At 37.1% G+C, this 21,063-nt stretch overlaps 1 protein-coding gene across 1 annotated transcript in view; it reads right to left on the bottom strand.

The window, feature by feature from the left end:
• The window catches only part of CFAP69 (cilia and flagella associated protein 69), a 42,598-nt gene extending 22,853 nt beyond the window's left edge, over positions 1 to 19,745 (bottom strand). Inside the window, exons 1-9 of the mRNA XM_025164057.2 lie at positions 19,535 to 19,745; positions 15,943 to 16,005; positions 15,492 to 15,551; positions 12,957 to 13,066; positions 9,132 to 9,208; positions 8,324 to 8,422; positions 6,335 to 6,484; positions 6,040 to 6,217; positions 3,177 to 3,300 (exon numbers count right to left, since the gene is read on the bottom strand). Of these exons, the coding sequence (XP_025019825.2) occupies positions 3,177 to 3,300; positions 6,040 to 6,217; positions 6,335 to 6,484; positions 8,324 to 8,422; positions 9,132 to 9,208; positions 12,957 to 13,066; positions 15,492 to 15,551; positions 15,943 to 16,005; positions 19,535 to 19,669 (996 nt within the window). The 5' untranslated portion in view covers positions 19,670 to 19,745. The remainder of the gene's footprint in view (positions 1 to 3,176; positions 3,301 to 6,039; positions 6,218 to 6,334; positions 6,485 to 8,323; positions 8,423 to 9,131; positions 9,209 to 12,956; positions 13,067 to 15,491; positions 15,552 to 15,942; positions 16,006 to 19,534) is intronic.
• Positions 19,746 to 21,063: the final 1,318 nt, after the last annotated feature.

Raw genomic sequence — 21,063 nt, 5'->3', positions numbered from 1 at the left:
CAGACTGATGCAGCTACCCTTTGTAAATTATTTGTAAATCCATGTATGATCTCCACTTGCATCAGTCATAATTTATTTTAAAATAAATTTATAGCCAGATTACATGATACACTGCAATTACCTTGCAACTCACATGTATGAGTTGAAAAGTAAAAGCACTACTGTGTTGGCACAAATGGGACTCTTATATTAATGCCAAGATACAACTCTAGCCTCAAAAGTCTATTTGCCATTCATTATGAAGTAAATTTTAATTCTGGTGTGGTTTATATGCATAAAATTCTAAGACCGTTTTATTGCTCCTAGTTGGAAAGTTGGATTTACAGTGAAGCTTTCTTATAGTCAAGGAGTGGACCACTTACTGAAGAGTTAAGTCCTCATCAAAAGACTTATACTAGGCCAGAAGATATAACCTTCCAGTCACAGAGTTTGCCCAAGGCAAAATGTGACAATGTAGAATGACATTCAATAAGAAAGAAAAGGAGAGAGAAGAAACAGAAATATAATAAGTAGTAATTTCTAGTTCATAAGTCACTGAAGAGTAAAAATGACCCAACCATTACTACTTTCACTTGAACAGCATTGTTGGGCCTTTACGGTTCATACTTTATTAACAATAGCATTGTACAGCAAATTCAACTTGCTCTTCTTAGACAGCTGGATAACAGCAAACAGTAAAAGATACAGGTAGTCCTCAAGTTACAACCATTTGTTCAGCAACCATTCAAACTTACACTGGTGCTGAACAAAGGGACTTACAACTGGTCCTTGAAGTTCTGGCTGTTACAGTGCTTGCTTCCCCCAAGCAAAGTCAATGGGAAGCTGGCAAGGAAGGTCACAAGTCACTGGGGTAAGTCTCCCCCACTGACTTTTCTTTGCTTGCACACACTGCACCCTCCATCCCTTCACTTGCACACACCCCACTCTTTCCATGGCCTCCCTGCAATCGCATGCACCCTGCATCCTCTTTCCTCAGCCTTTTGGAATTGCACAGATGCACACACACACCACCGTGCCCTCTTTCCATGGCCTCCCTGCAATCGCATGCATCCTATGCCCTCTTTCCACGGCCTCCCTACGATTGCATGCACCCTGCACCCTCATTCCCCGGCCTTACTGAGCTCATGCCACACCAAGCACCTTTATCCTGACTCATGTACTACCTGCAACAGGCCTCCCAGGGCCTCCCCCCCCAACTGAGGTACCCCCGCACTCCTTACCTTGGACTCCCTCCGCTTCCTGCTTAACGACCTGCATGTCTTGGGTTATGACAACTGGAACTGCCTGGATTGCTGTTGCTAAGGGATGCAGTCATGTGATGTCACACTTTACGGCCACATTGCTTACCGATGGCAATCCTGCTCCCTAACCCTAACTCAAAGACTACCTGTACTCCAAAGTAGCATCCACAATTTTCATATGCAAAATAATGCACAGAAGCACAAATATGGACTCTTCAATAATATGCCATAGGAAACTACTGTACTTGTAATGCATGATAAAAGTAGTAGGATAAATAAGGTGTCAGATGTTGTCGGGAAAAATTTGGGGAAAATAGAATTAACTTTAGGAAGATTCAAATCTGGATGAACCTTCATCAAATCTGAATGAAGCATCATTCAGTCTGAATAAAATACATAAAATTCTTCCATGTCAGGTAGATCCTACAGCTTTCTATATTTTGATGTCAGGACAACCACAAGCATTTTCCACTTTAGTTTCTAGTATGACTGAAAATACTTAGATGTTGCATTTTGCTGGCTCCTGTAGATCTATCCTTGAAGCCACCAAGTGGCGACAGTTGTCTGAATATACAACATAACTCTTTCAATGTCCTTCCAAGGTTTTCCAGGCATTAATGGGCATGTTTGGAAGACTTTTTCTTCCTTGATATTAACTTGTTTAACAAAATAAGCAAATCTGATTGATGGGAAATTTTACTTTGAGATAGAATGAAGCTATGCGGTGCAAAGCAGTTCAGTGTTTTTTCTACTTCCTTTGTTACACAGTTTACTGAGAGCAAGACATAATCTTCTCACCTATCTTTAAAAAGATGACTTCTGAAATAACTGCAGAGATGCTGGGCAGGAAAGATATGTTTAGTAAGTACAGGCTGGTGTCACTGTGAGAAACAAGCCCACAGTTCCTACTTCAGGGAACGCTTTGAGATTACATAAGTAGGTAGACCTCACCAATAGTTTCCTATAAGAAAGTGCTGCTGCAAACACTGTGAGGTCATTCAAAGATGTGATAAATGCTCTCCCTGTATTTGAAGGTTTGTTATTGCTAAATATGGAATGCAGTGACTCCTCTTCTGACTCTTAATTTTTCTGATTCCAGTTCCACCCTCAAATATATTTATAAAGACAACAGTAAGATATAAGAGTAATTAATGGCATCCAGAGGGATTGTAGGACCCTCCCCAGAGATTTGTGCACCTTAGTATTGCACCTGAGTTTTCAAGAGGTTAATAAAGAGAGCCAGTTTGGTGTAGTGGTTAAAAGCATTGGGCTAGAAACTAGAAGACTACGAGTTCTAGTCCTGCCTTAGGCATGAAGTCAGATGGGTGACTTTGGGCCAGTCATTCTCTCAGCCTTAGGAAGAAGGCAATGGCAAGCCACTTTCAGAAATGTTGCCAAGAAAACAGCATGGACCTATACAGGCAGTTGCCAGGAGACAAGACTGACTCAAAAGCACATTAAAAAAAAAAAAAGGAAAAACATTAAAATAACATTGTGCAGCAGCTTCCAGGTGTTAACACTTGAACCCCACTTTTAGGTAAGAGGAAAAGTCAAGATTAGAAGATTACCATCGCCTCTACAAGTTTTTCAGTGCTGATCCTGTTTTCATAGGAGTTAATTTCTCATCATCTGTGCCACAATTCGTGAAACCCTATCATTTAATAAACATTTTTTTAGTGAGGCAAGACCTTATCCTGCCTGCCATATTTAACTGCCATCATTGAAAGATAATTATAAATGTTTTGCTCTATGGCATAGAATTCCAAGACGAAACATAATTATTTTGGAAGATATCAAGTAAACATAATTCCACTTCAGGGAAGAAAGGCTGTGGCTATACTAGATAAGCTGGCACTATGACGTTAACAGAACATGTTAATCTACTTCTCAATATTTACTTTTAAGTATCCCAAATTTAAAATCGTGTATACATACAATCATTGGAGCTCCTGTGTTCTGAGCAACAAGGGTAGCTATCACCAAAGTATCATTTCTTAATTGACGATCATAATGGCGGGAACCGTGTATAAGTAAATTCGTAAATGCTTCCTTCAGAGCACTAAGTAAAACAATGTAATTCTGTATTTTATTATATATGCTTTTTCTAATTGAAAGTATAATATAATCCCCAGATACCAACATTCTAAATATTATTTTCCTTCAACTATTTGATTGTAATTGAAAAATTCAGTAGCTGAATATCTCCAAAGAGTTTAGTATTACAGGCAGTCCTCGCTTAATGACATTTGTTCAGTGTCTGTTTGAAGTTACAGCAGCACTGGATGAATCTTACAGCCGGTTCTCGAAGTTACGGCCGTTGCAGCGCCCCCAAAGTCACATGATGAAAATTTGGGTACTTGGCAGCCTGACCACATTTACAAGTGCAGGGTGTGCTTCAATTCCCCTCACCCACCTCTCTCTCCTCCCACCTCTGCCCTTTTGGCCACCCTGCACTCAAATGTGAGGTCCCGGCCTAATGACAGTGCAGTTCTGGCCTAACAAGCACAACTGGGACTGTCATCACTAAGCGGTGCAATCATGTTATCTTTTACAATCACTTCACTTAGTGATGGAAATTCCAGTCCCAATTAGGGTCATTAAACAAGGACTACCTGTACAGTAAATTAAGCTCTTTGGTGATATTCAGCTGCTAAACTCTTCAGTTATCTATAAAATAGTGTAAGATGAGTCCTGGATCACAGGAATCCAGCATGCTGTTTTGCTCAGAGGCAGCTGGATGCATCTAAAATGCCCAAATTTGAAGGCAACCACCCAACCACTGTTCCTCTACTAGTTTTCATTGTAAGTAATTTAGAGAATATCATTTACCTATCATTACGAATATTTAGTGAATGTTACTAATCTCCTCTTAAAGGAAATCAATGGTCATAATTACATTTTGTGGGGGCAAATTGCTTTAGATATGCAGTGTAATATAGCTGTGCTGGTCCTATGGAGTTGACTGTATTGCACTGTTATCTGGGAGGGGTTTAATCCTGTTATCTTGACGAAGTGGACAGGCTTCTTAATGTTTTGGGTGCAACCACCTAGGGCTTAGATCCATGCACCTCCTAGTTGGTCAAAGTTTCCAGTAGGGGGCACGTGATTGATTCATGTAATGGTAAATGATTCCTTGAGAGAAGTGGTGGCCCACCTCCTCCTCAAGAAGCCATCACTGAATCTAGCAGATTTGGACAATTTTCATCCTGTCTCCAACTTTCCATTTTTAGGCAAGGTTGTCAAGAAGGTAGTCAGCCTACAGCAACAAAGCATCTTGAAATAGAATATCTGGGCCTCTTCTAGTCTGGATTCAGACCTCTTCATGGCCTTCAATACCATCAACCATGCTATCCTTCCTCATTGACTGAGGGAGTTGGGAGTAGGAAGCACTGTGTTATGGTGGTTCTCCTCCTTGCTCTGCAGCCAATTCTAATTGGTGTTGGTGGGGCGGAGTGGTCTAGTTCTATACACCTTCTCTGTGGGGTGCCTAAGGGCTCTTCCTCTCCCTGCTTCTTTTTAACAGTTACATGAAGGTGCTTGGCAAGGTGTGCAATATCATCAGTACACTAATGATACTTAGTTAATACCTCTGCTTCTGGCTAATCAAGTGAGGCCATGTAGGTTCTATCCCAGTATATGGAAACTGAGGAACTGGATGGAGAAGAACAGACCCCGGCTCAACCCTACCAAGACCAAATGGCTGTGGGTTTTGGTTTCCCCAGATCCTAGAACAGAAGATCTTTGGTTCTAGATGGGGTTGTGCTACCCCAGTCAAACCCAGTGTAGAGTTTGGGGGTTCTTCTGAACTCAAAGCTGCTGCCTGAAAAGCAGGTGGCAGTTGTGCCCAAGAAGACCTTTGCACAACCTCAATTGGATTGAGAGGCCCTGCTCATTGTCATTCATGCCTTAGTCATCTTCTGGCTGGACTACTGCAACATGGGACTGATATTGAAGACCATCCAGAAGCTACAATTGGTCCAAAATGCAGTTGCACTGGTAGTTTATGGGTCTACCTTGGTAGACCCATGTAACACCACTATTCCATGAGCTGTAGTGACTTCCTATAGGCTCCTGGGTGCAATTCAAATTGCTGGTTACACTTATAAAGCTTTACATGGCACATGATATGGGTTATTTATCAGACTGCCCTTCTCCAATGGTATCTGCCCATCCCACATACTCTAACAGGATGGGCATGCTTCAGGTTCCTTCTTTGAAGCAATGTCAACTTACAGGACCCTAAGAGGTGTGTTTTTTGTTGCAATACCTGCCCTGTGGAGTCCCCCCCCCCGACATATAATTGGCTCCAACCCTGCTGGCCTTTAAAAAGCAAATGAAAACCTAGCTCTTTCCTTGAACATTTGGCCAGGATAATTGGAGTTGCTGTCCAGAGGATGCAATAAATTTGAGTCCCTGATCATCAATTAATGGCTGTTTCTTGTTTGCAACTGGTATTGCTTATCTTGTTTTTATATGTTTGTTCTTTGGTTTATTATATACCAAACTAATAAAGTTGGGTGGCCACATACTGTAAATGTTATACAGTAAAGGTTTAGAAGACAGAAAGTACTTTGCCCTTAATCTATTAATTTTAGTATGTTAATAATGCAATACACCATTTATTATTCTTATACCTATAAATAATTCAAATAGTACTAAACTTTAGTAAAAAAAAAACACATGTTCTATCTTTCTTTTTAAAGTATTTTAGAAATACAAGATAAAAAATGGCAGCTTCTAACTTAAAAACTAGCATGTAAAATCTGAGTTCATATATAGTATTTTAAGTACACTCAACTGTACACATTCCAAGTTACTGAGCTGATCAATAATTTCTTCCTTAGAGGTTTTTTCTAATAAATTCCAAAGGATTTCTGAGGAACGGAATAGTAATTGCCCAGAGGGGTCAACATCATTCAGATGAGAGCATAATATTCTTGGTGCTTGAGCTTTCATCATAAGTTTGCAATTTGCTTCTGAAATACAAAAGGACTGATAATTAGCTCCCTTCAAATTGCCAGTATTTTACTGAATAGGAAAGCAAAACAGACAAGGATTAGAAACAATATTTTAAAAATATAAATCATACTAACCAGAAATGGAAAGATGTTGCAAAGTTTTAATGATCCATAATTTCTCAGAAAGTTGATTTTCAACTAGTGTTAGTGATAAAACCAAAGTTTCTGCTAAACCTCCTAATTCTACAATCTGCTTTTTATAGTTTGCACTTGTAGGTTGATAACCTGTATTAAGAAAAATTTGAAGATGTCCAACAAATTACTTTAAGGCAAACTGAGATTTTCTGATTTTATTTATTTATTAGATTTATATCCTGCTTTCCTCCAGAAATTCAAGGTGGTATACACAGAGTACACTTGTTCAATTTTTTCCCCACAAGAATCCTGTAGATCTGTTCAGGCTGAGAGAGAATGACTGATCCCAAATCACCCCATAAATTTCCATGTTTGAGAGTAGAGCTGAACCTGAGTCTTCCTAGCCCTAGTTTTAACACCTTAACTACCACACTGCCCTCCCAAGCATTTAAGAGTATCACTGACAGTAATAATTAACTTAGTTTTCAAATAAACACATTTATAAACATTTTATATTAAAGTTGGGCAGAAACTTAGAATTGATAGTTAAATTGTGTCAGAATAAACAAATGTGTATTTAATTAAAACCAGACTATTATTTCTGATTATATTACTAGCTTTGATTAAACAAGAAGTAATATATTAAGCTTGTTTATTCCTTAAAGAATAGACTGAAGGATAATAATGGAGAGGGGGACACATACAAACATAATGCTGAAAGTAAATCATGACTAAACTCAGCAGCCCTATACACATTTGATTCATTTATACAGCTGTTAGCCCTTCAAGGTAGATCAGTTCAGGAAATGAGCACCACAAGAACTGTTGGAACTCTATTTTATTGTTAAAAGGTATAACAGAATCTTGAAAGCCTGATATTCCCTCTTCCTACTGTTATACAAAAGAGAGTAAAGGCAAGGCAATCCTGAGTTTATTTCTTACTCCTTCTTCCCTTTCAGGGCTAAGCTGGTATTTATGTAACAGCTGTTAAAATTCCTTCTTCAAGGTTACAATACTCCATGCTCTTCTACATTAGCACTAATATAGGGACAGTTAGAACTTTCTATACTGAGAGAGGACAACTAAATAGGAATTTGGGGGTTGGATTTCAGTGTATTCCAGACATCCACACCATTAAATGTTTAAATCATATGAAATCCAATCTATGAAGAACTACTCACAAGTACAGATCTCTGGATTCAACCCCAGAAAGAAAGCATAGAGCTACTCTAAGAGTACAGCCCTCTTTCTGTATGTAGCCCTATGTACAAATAATGTGTCGATATAGTTATTATTTTCCATGCAAAAACTGTAACCATAGGAGAAATCTTATTAAAGTTCATGTGCCAATTGTTTCATATTAGAATTGATAACCAAAAACATTATTGATACTAGAAATAAGGAAATGCCATTTTGTAGATGAGCTGCATATTGTGCATAAGTGTAGAATTATGAATATTTATGACTATCCAATATATGGATTTTAAATGGGAATGGGACTGATATATTACATTTAAAACATACCCAATAACTTCTTTAGAGATAACTGAATTTAACAAGATATGAGGATAAGTAGTGCAGTAAACTAAAACTCAATTTTATTATATTATAAACATAAATAATAAAAGTGTTTGTGATCTAATTCAGATTTTTACTCAAAATAAGCATATCTTCATAGCAAATACACAGTTGTTGCATGCATCTTTCTCCATCACAGTCCTAGTATATTGTGTGAAATGGTTATTACATTCAGACATCTGAAGGCATAATGGCCTGAAACACATTATTTTATCTTGAAAAGGATGGGTCAACCATATGATATTCCATATGAAATATCTGTGTCCTACATGATTTTAAACCTATTTCCTTCAATCAACTGTTTGCTCTCTCATTTACCACAGACAGAGGATGTTTGCATTATTTTATTCAACACTGGGCTAAATTGACTACATTTTATTAAGATATACCAAAGTATAAAATAACTCTTACCTTCAAATTCTTTCACTGATGGATCAGCATGGTAAAAGCTAATAATGCACTTACATATTTGTATTCTTATCTGAGAACATGGCACTCTGATCAAGTAACCTGAAACAACAGGCAAACTGTAATACAACTTTATGACTGATTCTATTGCATGAGTTTTATTCACTATATGAACATAATATGCATTTCTTCTCAGTGTTTTATTAAAATGTTTTTGTTTCTAGAACTAAGAAAGAAGAGACTGCCTCACTATAGTAATATATATTTTTATTTATATATATATATATAATGAATATATATATATTTTATTTATATATATATATAATGAATATATATATATTCATATTGAGCCCTGAGTCATTGAGAGTTGGGCAGCATACAAGTTTAATAAATCATCATAATCATCACCAATATGCACTAAATACATCAGATGGAATTTTCTTTTTTACCTCTTCTCCACTTTTCATCAGCAGTACTGATGGAAAAATATAAAACAATTCTAAACAGAAGCAAATTCTACTCTCAGTACTGCCATCCCCAATTTGGTGCTTCCTAGATGAGTTGGATTACCACACCCTTGATGCCCAGTTAGCACAGCTCACAGTGCCTTTCCTAGTAATTTGAGGAATGCAGTTTTAGTTTCTTTGGGCAATCTTCCTTGAAATGCATAACTTAAAAAGTTTAATTCTATTACAATGTGCTGCCTCTTATATATGGAGTAATCCAAAACAACTAATCACCTCTGCAATATATCAAGAGAATTCTGGTACAGAAAGATGTATCAGGAAAGTATGTCTACATCTAATATTACCCAATTGTGCAATTGATTCTTGAACTTCTTTAGTGTAGTTTACTTCATCAGATAACTTCTTTTTGTAAAATGGTAACCTGCAGAATTAAACATACCAATTATTACAGCTGCATTTTAAAAAGCATGAGAGAAATAATGATAAATACTTTTTATGATACGAGTACAATTTTCATGAAAAAATAAAAATAATTTTATGTTATTTCTAACTACTCCGATTTCACTTTAGTATTGTGTAGATCTGCCAGCTATATACAAATGATTATAAACTTGAATATCCTATTATTGTTACATTAAATGGAAAATAAAAATAAAAATAATTATTTCATCCAAACAAACTTAAATAATATACCAGTCTAAGTTGTGCACTGTTATTAATACCTGAGATTAAAAAAATGTAATTAAATAGTCACTATTTACAATTCTATTTATTGTTGAAAGGAGCACTGTTCATAATATTCAATAATTAATATAAAGGGAAAGTGAATCTGATTTTGCATATACTCTTATCAGAGCCTAGATCAGGCCTGCACAACATACGGCTGGTGGACTGCATCCAGCCTGCCAAGCACCCTTGTACAGCTGCTGGCATGTTTTAAAGAAGTAAGAAATTCACTACCACCACTGCTCTAAATGATGCACTATCGAGTGCCTCCAAGACTCATTGCTCTGTCAGTCATTGAACAGCTGATCAACATGCCAAGTATTCCTATGCAGCCTGTGATGATTTTTAATTTATCAGTGTGGCCCTTTCCCCTCTACAAGTTGTGCAGGGAACCTGCCTATGCTACAAACTAAACCCCACTGAAAGACATACACTTTTCAATAAGCAAGCAAAATATAGAGCGATATATGCTCTACTTTCATTTCTGTGATCTTAATATAATCACAAGACTATACTTCAAAACGTGTGTGTGTGTGTGTGTACTTTCTTGCTGAGTTTATGTGCTTTTCTAATCAGCTCTAATCACTAATGACTATGAGTGGCATACGTATCCAACATCAACATTTTGATATGCTACTTAAAAATGATGCTATTTCATGACGGTTGAGGAAGGTGGGAATGGAAGGAATATTTACTCTTTTAAAAAATTTACTATTTCAAAAAAATCCTGGTCAGTATTTTCCAATCCATTGCTTCAATGTCCTCTCAGTCTCTTTTTGTTAGTATTCCATTTTTGTTTCAAGATCAGAAAACAGCATGATGTCAGTAAGGTTTAACTGTTACCCAGGATAAACAAGGCCACCAAGCATAACATAATCAACTGAAATGCAGTGGTTCTTTTTTTCTCTATCACAAATGATCCAATTGATTACTTAGGGAAGAGGATGGGCAAACCAGTGTCCATCCAGATTTTACAAAGAAAATTCTCAGCATCTTTCATTATTGGCCACACTGGCTAAAGCTTCTTCAAGTTGAAATTCTGTAATATCTGAAGGACCACATGTCAGGATATTATTATAAAAGACAGTTCATCAGCTATTACTATTGCATCAGCCACTCCTGAATACTAACTTTCAAAAATGCTAGAGTAAGCAAATTTAAGGCTTGAAGTACTTATGATCTTATTATCAAGTTTTCACTAAAGAAGTAAATATTCTCTTCTCTGATGAACTCTCTCATTACTTTTTCTAACATGAACATTAACTGTTCCATAAACTGCAACAAGTAGAAATTAAGCCTATCAGCAAGGCACTAAAACCTGGTGTGCAAATTGTGTGCTGCACAAAAACGCAATATAAGGGGGATGCACCAGTGGCAAGCTAAAAAAAAAGAGTAGATACAATATCCACAACAGGTTGGCCAACTTCATATACACACCACTCATATGTCACCAACTTCATATGTCACCAAAATTGTTGACCCAACAGGCCCCCACATAATTATAATTACATTTAATAAATTTTGAATATAAAAAATATTGTGTTTGCAGGGTGCTAAGCAGAATTCTGCACAAGGGCACCCTGTATGCTAGCGGTGACCCTGCCTATCAAGACCTATAGTAAGCTCCTAATATGAAGTAACTGTCTGCTGGGGGACAAGCCCATTGGATAATCTGATTCTCAGTAATCATTTTACTTGGGGACTGAAAAGAGGCATATTGTCTGGAACACATCAGTTGTCCACCTTGAATGTAATGCCATTAGTACTACCTATTTATTTGCTTGTTTATTTGATGTATATCTTGACTTTCCTACCAAAGGCAAGGCAACATACATAGAACTCCCTTGTCCCCTTTCTGTTCACCTATTGCAACCATCTTATGAAATAGGCTAGGCTGACAAATTGTGACTGGCCCAACATCACTGAGTAGCTTGAGATTCAGATGAGTATGAATCTGACCCTGGGCTTTTCTAATCCTAGCCCAATACCCTAAATCAGTACAATGCACTGGCTGTGTGGCAATTCTTCTGAGGACAATCTGAATGAATAGCACTGAAGAAAAAAAGACTTAAAAAATATTTTTAATAGTACTAAAATGTTTAAAACATACAGTAATAAGCTTTGGTTAATCCCTTTCTCCATTAAATAGCAATGCAATATTTAGATTTTACAGCTGCATTATTATAACAAGTGAATATTTATATGCCACTATGTGGCAGCAAAGTTAAACAATATAAATGGAAGGGAAAGCACAGACATAATCTTAAATGTACTTCAGGATTATCTCATTAAACCTGAAAAATTCAGTCTGAGAACTCACTCTGTCAGTAAATGCCTTTAGCACTTTTAATAAGTAGATTTACAAAGATTCATATTATTTGTGTTCTGCCCTTGTGGATTAGACCTGATAGAGATACTTCTTCACTATGTTTCTTATTGCCCTTTGTATTAAGATGTCTGAGGAAAATATATTGCTGGTTTGATTTAGATTACTTCTAATCAGCCAATATTTTAAAACATTTATTATTTTCTTTTTAGTAATTATTTCAGCATAATGAAAAGATGTGTTATCTTTAGTTAAAGCATTCATAAAGATATATTGTACTGTTGCATACCCCAACCCTTTTGTATCTAAACTTTGAAGTAGACAATATCTAAACAAAACAATCTAAACAATAAAGTATTGACTGAATGAATTAAATCTGTTAAGCATAACTGCAAGTACCTCCTTTTTTGCTTGCAACAGAATTTTAATCTAAAACATCTTTGAAAAAATCAATTTCTTTATCAGCTACCTATATAAATTACAGAATGGCTAATACTGAGATCCTACAAATGTTTACTAAGAGTGACTGTGTTTGAGGAAAATTAACACAGAATTGCTGTCTAAGAATGCTATGCAGAACAACAACCAGAAATACCTGGTTAACTAGGTTCATAGATATTTGATGTTGGGCTAATTGAATTCTTATAATAGCTAATAAAAGTATTGGGTTTAATGAACCAGGAATACTTTCTATTTATTTGTTTGTTAGATTTATATCCCATCTTTCATTCATTTTATATGAAGGCTTTTTTCTCCATGAAGCTGATACAAAGATTGGTATTTCCACAAATTTAGATAAAGATTTTATATGTCTGAATGTTAATTTTTTTATAATTGAAATATAAAAATCATTGAGGGTTCTCTTTTTCAAATTAATTTTTAATGAAATGTAGTATTTTAAATTCATGTTGACAATAATCCTGGCTCAGTTTATTTAAGGCAATCATAGATTTGTGGGAATTGTGTTTTCCAATACCTAAAGTATAATTATAATAACATTCCAAATGCTGAAGTGATAATGCTTTTGTTAAAATGAAACTAAATGCAAATGATTTGTGGCCACTAAAACTAGAAGACTAGTTAGTATCAGAATAAAACAGAAGCATTAAGTACTTACCCATACAATTTAAGGATTTCACATGTAGTTTCTATAAAAACATTGTCCAGCTGAATTTTCTCCACACATAAGTTTAAAATTTTAGAGATGTATGCTAAATCATTCAGTGGCTTATAATGATTAACAATCAAGGAAAATGGTTACAGGAAAGAAAAATTAGACATAAATAATCTTTTAAATAAAAAAAATGCCAAGTCTCCAAACTTTAGTTGTAAAACTAATCACAATTTTCATGTTGGCAGCTGTGCCAGAATTCTAATAGTAAAAAAGGATAAATAAATCTTTCAGAGTTACTTAACCTTAGGTCTCTGAACCTTAGGCCTCTTTTCTCCAAACAATATTTAATAGTTAACGAGAATAGCTGAGCAGAATCTCAACTCTAAAATGTTGTTAGTGGCTTCTAAATTAGCCAAAGTACAATTCTCATTACTCCCAGACAGCAATCAACTGGTCACGCTTACTGGGGATTGCACATGCCATAATCTGATATATTTGGGGTGTGCCAGATTGGAAGAGACAGAGCCAGACTAAACATATTGGTTATACAATGGCAAAATAAATCTAGATTGTATGATGTTCTCCTGTTGCCAGTTATGAAGTAACTACATATATGAAATTCTATACTATACACAATATACAGAAGTAGATTTTATTAAAATTGTAAGAATTTAAAAATTACTATATATCTAAGTTTCACAATGTGTAATTGTACATCTATCAGATAATGCAAGCAACTGAACAGAGAAAGCAGATAGGAGTTTGCCAGTGAACAGGAAGAAGACATAACAAAAAGAGGAAAGTGACCATAGAACTGGATGTTTTGTGGGACTGTGTTCAGATGAATGTAAAGGATAAATCTGGTGAGGCAGCAATCAACACTACTCAGACTCAAGAGAAACGTTATATAAAACAATTCAGCTGCTTCCGAAGGCTACCAAGAGAATGACCAAATAACTGTTAACTTGGACATGAAGAGTTTAAACTCTGAACCATAAAGCACTACACTGCACTATACAGGGCAAATAATCTCTTGTGTGTAAGGCTTCATTCTTGTCTGCAATTAAGATTTTAAACTAATCATGTCTGGGAATCTTGTGCCAAGTTGGGTGAATTATTGAATAGAGAGTTAAGCATCTGGAGAGCTGAAACTAACTGCCGTGTTTTGATGTGAAGCCTCACAACAAGAGCTGAAAAGGTAATCTCCAGCGTAACTGCTAACTGCAACGGTGTGCCTGAAAATGCCCACTGTGGATCACTGAGTGACTGCTTTCTACTGAGTACACGGAGACTGTAAGGGGAATATAAGCAAGACAATGGGAGTTTGCTAAAGGAATTTGGCAGTGCACAATAGGACTGACAGAAAACAACTCTCCAAAAGAAAAAGAATCATATAGTACAAAGGAGAAAGCCCAGTGGATGAAGGTTACCAAAAGTAAGAAACATAGAAAATATTCTGTAGCCTTGGGTCCAGAAGAAAGAGGCTCTGGGCCTTCAGTAGGAAAAACACACACACACTGCAGAACAGGAGACAGGAAGTAGGAGCCCCGAAGGGCAGAGGGGATGCAGCTGTGTCCTTCAACATACAAAAAGATCTGTGGTACTTGGCAACTTTAGTATGAAGAACTGAAATAAATGTGTGCTGACTGGATCTACCAGCCTGTGAAATGTGCTGCTTGGTACCATAGGTTAGAAACATGACACGACAGCTGCCAAGACATATCCCATCCATCGCTGATCATCCTTTATTGCTAATCCACATCAGGACAAGTAACACTGCAAAGAACAGTTATAGTTGTATCACGATAGATTTTGAAGATCTAGCAAAGAAGTGAAAAAACCTGCATTCTCAGCCATCTTTCCACTTCACAGAAATGTACTAGAACAGGAGAGAATGTACAGTATTACAAGTGAATTGATACAATGACAATAGTGTCAGTGGGAGAGATTTAATTTCTGGGACTATGTACTGAATGCTGGGCATTTGGCCAAAGAATGGTGAGCTTGACCAGGAAGGCTTTAAATTGGATCCCACACATGTGTTTGGACAGAAAATCCCTGAAATAGACCTCAGGGGAAGATATGTACACTGTAGAAGGACCTGGGAGCATTGATGAAATGGAGCCAACTAAACCAGTCATGAACAAATTAGAAAGAACATTGGCTTATAAAGTTCATGGCCATTTTTGTGGTCTATACGTTAATACTCAGAGTATAGAAATAAATAAAAGTCTGAACTGCATGGACCAGCTTTGGTTTGGAGGCTTAACACATTTTGCCAGCTTGGAGGATTGATTTCCATAAAACTGACAGACCACTCCCAGAATGGCCAGATTGGTGTGGTGTAGAGGAAAAATGGAATGTTGCAATATTCCAATTTTTATCCATATATTTTTATTTTATACAATGATTGCAATCAAATTTAGCAAGTAAACAAACTATGTATCAGTGTAAGAATAGTAAAATATTATTTTGTCTTTTCCTCTTCATGTTTTTGGCTTCTAATTTTGCATGCAATAAAACAGGAGAAAAGGATACAATTCCATGTTCATAGTGTTTTGCAACCTTCTGACATGCTTGGATTTGTTCTTCTATATTCTTAAGAAAAAAAGTAGAGTGAATGAAACAGCAAAAGGGAACCATGAACAGTGCTTAACATTCTGCAACACTTTGCTATTCAAGAAGACAGAAGATTCAATGTGTCATTGGCACTGTTCTACACCACTTGTGGCTTTGTGCTTAGTTGTGAGGAAAATATGTCACCAGTCTTAAGTAGTAAGCAAGACAAAGTTACTATTTTGCTTACCATGCAAACCCAATCCTGTAACAACTACAGCACATATGTATTTGCAATCATGCTAGAACTAAAAAGAATCTTCAGGATTTCTGTAAATGTTTATTCTGTACAATACATACAGAATATATGATTAGCTTTAAGTTCTACTGGAATAAACAGAAATAAGATTTATAGTGTTCTAATTATACTTACTGATTTGGTTTCTTCAAGCAATTTGGTAACATGATTAAGATCCACAGATTTGAAGTGATTACCCTAAAATATTCATTTAAACAGGATTTTAATGGTTAGTAACTATGAATGTAACAGAGCTCCTTCCATTTCCAATCTGTTGACCTTTAAATTCTGAAGAGAAGCTTATTTCTATCACTTTTAATCAATGATATTTATAAATTTTACATGTTGTCTCTGGGTACAAAATTCAAACAGAATGGCTTTTGGTTGCAGAGATAATTATGAAGCAATTCTTGATAAAACCATGGAAATTAGGCCGAGGAGCTAAAGGATTAAAGAAGATTTATAATAATAAAAGGATGGGGCTACAGAATATTGAATTGCTCTTTATTGCTGGCAGAAATAGAATTATGCATAAGAATAGATAGATAGATAGATAGATAGATAGATAGATAGATAGATAGATAGATAGATAGATAGATTTTAACAACCAATAAACTGAATCCAACTCTATTTGTTCATTCTTCAAGAGATTTATCAGGATCTTATTTTGAGATAAAACTACAAAAAGCTGTATGGTATAAGTACAAATTTATACAGTCATTAAGTTTAATTGATTTGCATCTGATGAAATTATCTTGCACTCTATGAAAGTATATGACATAATAAATGTTAGTCTTAAATTATTAAAACACTTCATTGTTTCTGCAGTAACAGTCTAGCATGACTGCTCATCAGAAAATTAGCAACTATAGATACTCCTTGAGTTACGACCATTCATTCAGAGACAACTGTTCGAAGTTATGATGGCACTGAATGAAGGGACTTATGACTGCGGTCACACGAACAAAATTTGGGTGCTTGGCAACCAGCTCACACTTATGACAGGTTGCGTTGTCCCATAGTCACGTGATCGCCATTTGCTACCTTCCCAGCCAGCTTCCCAAAACAGTCAATGTAGAAGCTGGCAGGGAAGATCATTTCCCCCTCGCTCACACACTCACATGCACCCCATACCCTCCTTCCCCAGCCTCCCTGCACTTGCACACATGCACGCACCCTACACTCTCCTTCCCTAGCCTTCCTGCGCTCGTATACATGTACGCATGCACCCCATGCCCTCTTTCCCTGGCCTCCCTGCGCTCACACACACTCTGTACTCTTTCCCTGACCTCCTTGCACTTCTATGCACCCTGCACCCTCTTTCCCTGGCCCTCCTGAGCTTGCACACATACACGCACTCCATGCCCTCTTTCTCTGGCCTCCCTGCACTTGCACACACCCCACTCTCTCCTTCCCTGGCCTTCCTGAGCTGAGCTTCTCCAACTTGTGTGCAGCCTGCACCAGGCCTCTCACACACTCCTGCGGCACTCCCACACTCCTTACCTGGGACTCCCTCCACTTTCCACTTAACAACCTGCGCTCTTGGGTTACTACAACAACTAGGATTGCCATTGCTAAGTGATGCAGTCACATGATGTCCTTTATGACCACATCGCTTAGTGACAGCAATCCCTGCCCCAATTACAGTCATAACTTGAGGACAACCTGTATTTGAACAAGATTGCTGTCATTTCTAATAGCTGGATTTCATTCTTCAGTTAGAATGACTCTAATCACGCTATGTTGTTGAAATATGTTTGAATTCCTCATACATATGCCAGAGGTCTTATTCCAGGATAATAACACTGAAGTAATCTCTGATCTCTATGTAATCAAGGGCAAAGCTCTCTGCAATTTTTGAGCACAAAACAATATGAGTAAATCAAAGTTTTCAACGTTTTTTCTTTTTCTTTCTTTGCACTTTTTATTATTTCTATCTTTTTCTGAGTTTAATTTGTATTTGCTTTTACTATTGTACTTAAAATCTCTAATAAAAATTAAAATTAAAAAAAGTTTTCAAAGTTCTCACTAAAGAATTCTAGGAACTAAAACCTAGATTTTAACTTATTTTTACTACAAAATACATTTGATCAGAAATCACAGTTGTAACAAGAATAAAAGTGCTTTTAGTCATATTAAGAAGGTAAGAACTTAAATAACCATTACCTAAAGATAGTTTTTCATACTTTTATTATGGTACACAAACAGAAGTCTAAGAAATTACATGTCACTAGAAAAATCTGGTATTTTCCATATACTGTAAGTCTGCCCCCACGGATAAATAAATGTCTGTGCTGGGCAGGGCTATGCATTTGATTGGTCAAAATGGAAGTAAAGCTTAATATTTTGTAAACTTGATGTGAATACCACTGTGAAACTAAAGTAAATAAAAATGTTTTTTTCTAATATTACATCTTCTTTGACTAATGGTTTAGAATCAAAGGATAAACAGATCTTCTGTCCTAACATCTCTCAGAAACTATTCTGTGTACTGTAATATCTCTGATGACTAATTACTTTGTCCTGCATCCCCTAATTTCATCAACACAGGTTTTTGCTGAATATAGTTGTTTCTGTTGTATAATATTACATCCACTACATCACTAAACTCTATTTCATGTTCTTAATTCTTAACCCTAGAAGGCAAAAAATGGGGTATGTTAAAAATATATGAATAAAAATAAAATAAAAATAAAAATAAAATTGTTATGATCAGTAAATTTATCTTCAGAAGAAAATAACAAAATATTGTATTATGAGTTAAGAACAACCAAAGAGCTTTAGCCATGTGTAAGGTTAAGTAAACAGAGTTATGTGTAATTTAAATATATGAACAATACCCCATCAACTGGATTAGCTCCTATTCATTTTTCCAGTCCAATTCTGGAAAGCCATTTTTGATCTTAAGGTATTCATCGCCCAAGCCCAAAATAACTAAAGCACTATATTCATGTGTATTTGCTTGGATATACAAGATGCTTGGACATCTTCAGATTAGAGAAAGGCTTTTCTGAAAGTTAGTGCTACAGCTCTAACAAATGGTCTCAGTGTTTGAAAGAGGGGACTGGTATGCTTTTTAAATACCATTTTACAATGCAGTCCTGTGAGGGATTTATTTGTAAGTACATATACAAGAGTATTGTTTTATAATACAATTCTATACCTGTATGCTCACATTTAAATTCAGTATAGTTATTTCTGTCCCACAAAAACCAGTACTGATCCTCAGTCTGCTTGTGCATCAACCTGCCCATTCTGACTTACTATTTTTAGTTTGCGATTTTAAGGCCAAAGCCTTGGCCAACCCCCTTTGGGTTCCCATATCCTGCATAAGTGCAACCATATGCAACCAAAGTAAAAGTGCATTTTCCTTTTATTTACCCGTGCCTAAATTTTCTTCCTCTCTCCGCGGTCTCTTTTGGGTCTCCTCAGAGAAGAACCTGGATGGCGTTCCCATCAGAATTATTCCCAGGAGAGAGAGAGGAAGCCACTGTCAATATCCTTCAGACAGTTTTAAACGCAACGAATCCCTCTTTGATTCAAAAGTATAAAACCCCCAAACCCAAGGGGGACGCTTGCTTTTCTGCCACCTCTTGCATTTGATCGGATGTTTCGCAAGGTCAGCAGCCCCGGCCAACGGCTCAAGAAATTAAAGAAGGCGCCCCGGAGCTGAGCGGAAGGCGCGAGAAATTACGTGGGAAGCCCCATTACCGCCCCTTTCTCTCACCTGCCCAAGGCCGTTGCTGAATTCGCTGCCCGAAGGTCGCTCCAGCCAGGAGGAAGAGGACGGGTGCTTTTGTTTCTCGCTGAAGGAGGAAAGTAGGAGACTCGGCGAAACCTCCGGCCGGGCCGGGGCCGCCATGGCTCCGAAAGGCTCCGCAACTCAAGCTTCAGTCGCGTCGCCGAGAGCTGCTTTCACCGAGGACAACACAAGCCGGGCGCCGTTGCTATGGGAGCGAGAGAAGCCGGCTGGCTTTGGGAGTCCCGAGGGAAGGACGGACGGGAGGGAAGGGAGAGGAAAACCGAAGAGAAGATAAACGAAGGGAGGAACGTGCCCTGGAATACTATAGCAAGGCCAAGGCCTTCAGCGTTGACCCCTCCTCTTTGATTAGGGAAGAGGCCGCAGGCTGCAACCCCGGAATCATTGGTTTCTCCCTCCTCCTCACCTGCTCTGTTATTTATCATACACTCTATGAGGACCCTGAGCCGTTAGGGTTAGGGTGTGACAGGTTTGCGGAAGGGAAAGGCCTTAGCGGATCCACAGTCCTCCGAAAGTAGGCCTCCTTTCGAAGCAAAGGAAAACGCTCATTGCTGTAAGGAAATGCCGCCGAGACGACATTACCAGTAAAACTGTTGCCTTTAAAACTCAGGCACCCCGGGTGGCGTGGAGCTGAAGAACCACCCAGTAAGTCAAGCAAAGCAAAAAGCAAATATTAACTGGGGGAAGGGTGTGTGTTTCAAGTCTTTTTATAGGGTACAGAAACAAATGATACATTAGGTATATGTGATACGTCAGACACCTAATAATCAAACAATAAAAGACATTGATTACACATGAGAATTGAACAATAGAAAACACTGATTGCAGATAACATTCCACAAGTGGCAAATTTATGGGTTACATCACTCTCCCAGCCAGGATTGTATCTTTAAAACTTGCAAGTATATTCAAGGACTTTTCAGAATACACTCTTTATTGTTTAGTTGCTAAAAAGGCAAGTTATCTTATAAAGGAATAGCCTTGGTCCAGAAGAAAAACATGCTTTCCCAAAGTTAGAAAAGAGGCCTAGACTGCCATGTTAAAAATGCGAATATCACCTTTATTAAAAAAAAAAAAACATAATAATAAAGTCTAAAATTCCAGGTAATAATACCCCGCCATTGGTTAGTAACGAGCGACCTTAGCAATGCCACCAAGAGCTTTAAAGGCAAGAAAGGGTCATCCCAGCTCTCTGGATGCTGTTGACCCAGTTCCAAATAGCAGCACTCAGAAATGCAGGCCCGCATACAAATGTGAGAAGTTGTCATAATTTTTATAAGCATTTGTGCAGCCAGTGTTTTTTTTTCTTCCCAGCTGAAAGCCTTTGAGAAGTTTCTATAGAAGTCTCAAAATTCCTGTGATTTTGATTGTGGAAAGCAACTTAGGACAAAATGTATCCTGAAGAGAAATCCCTGTGCTTCAAGAGTGTTAAGATTTCCCTATATATAACATACATATAACCATGTCAGTGTTTGCTTTGCCCTTAATGCTGATTG

Source organism: Python bivittatus, unplaced genomic scaffold (assembly GCF_059951505.1).
Source record: "Python bivittatus isolate LINGU-HERP-01145 unplaced genomic scaffold, Pbiv_v1 ctg000610_np1212, whole genome shotgun sequence".
NCBI lineage: Eukaryota > Metazoa > Chordata > Lepidosauria > Squamata > Pythonidae > Python > Python bivittatus.
Note: the sequence above shows the minus strand (reverse complement) of the source record. Positions and strands in the feature narration are given on the sequence as shown.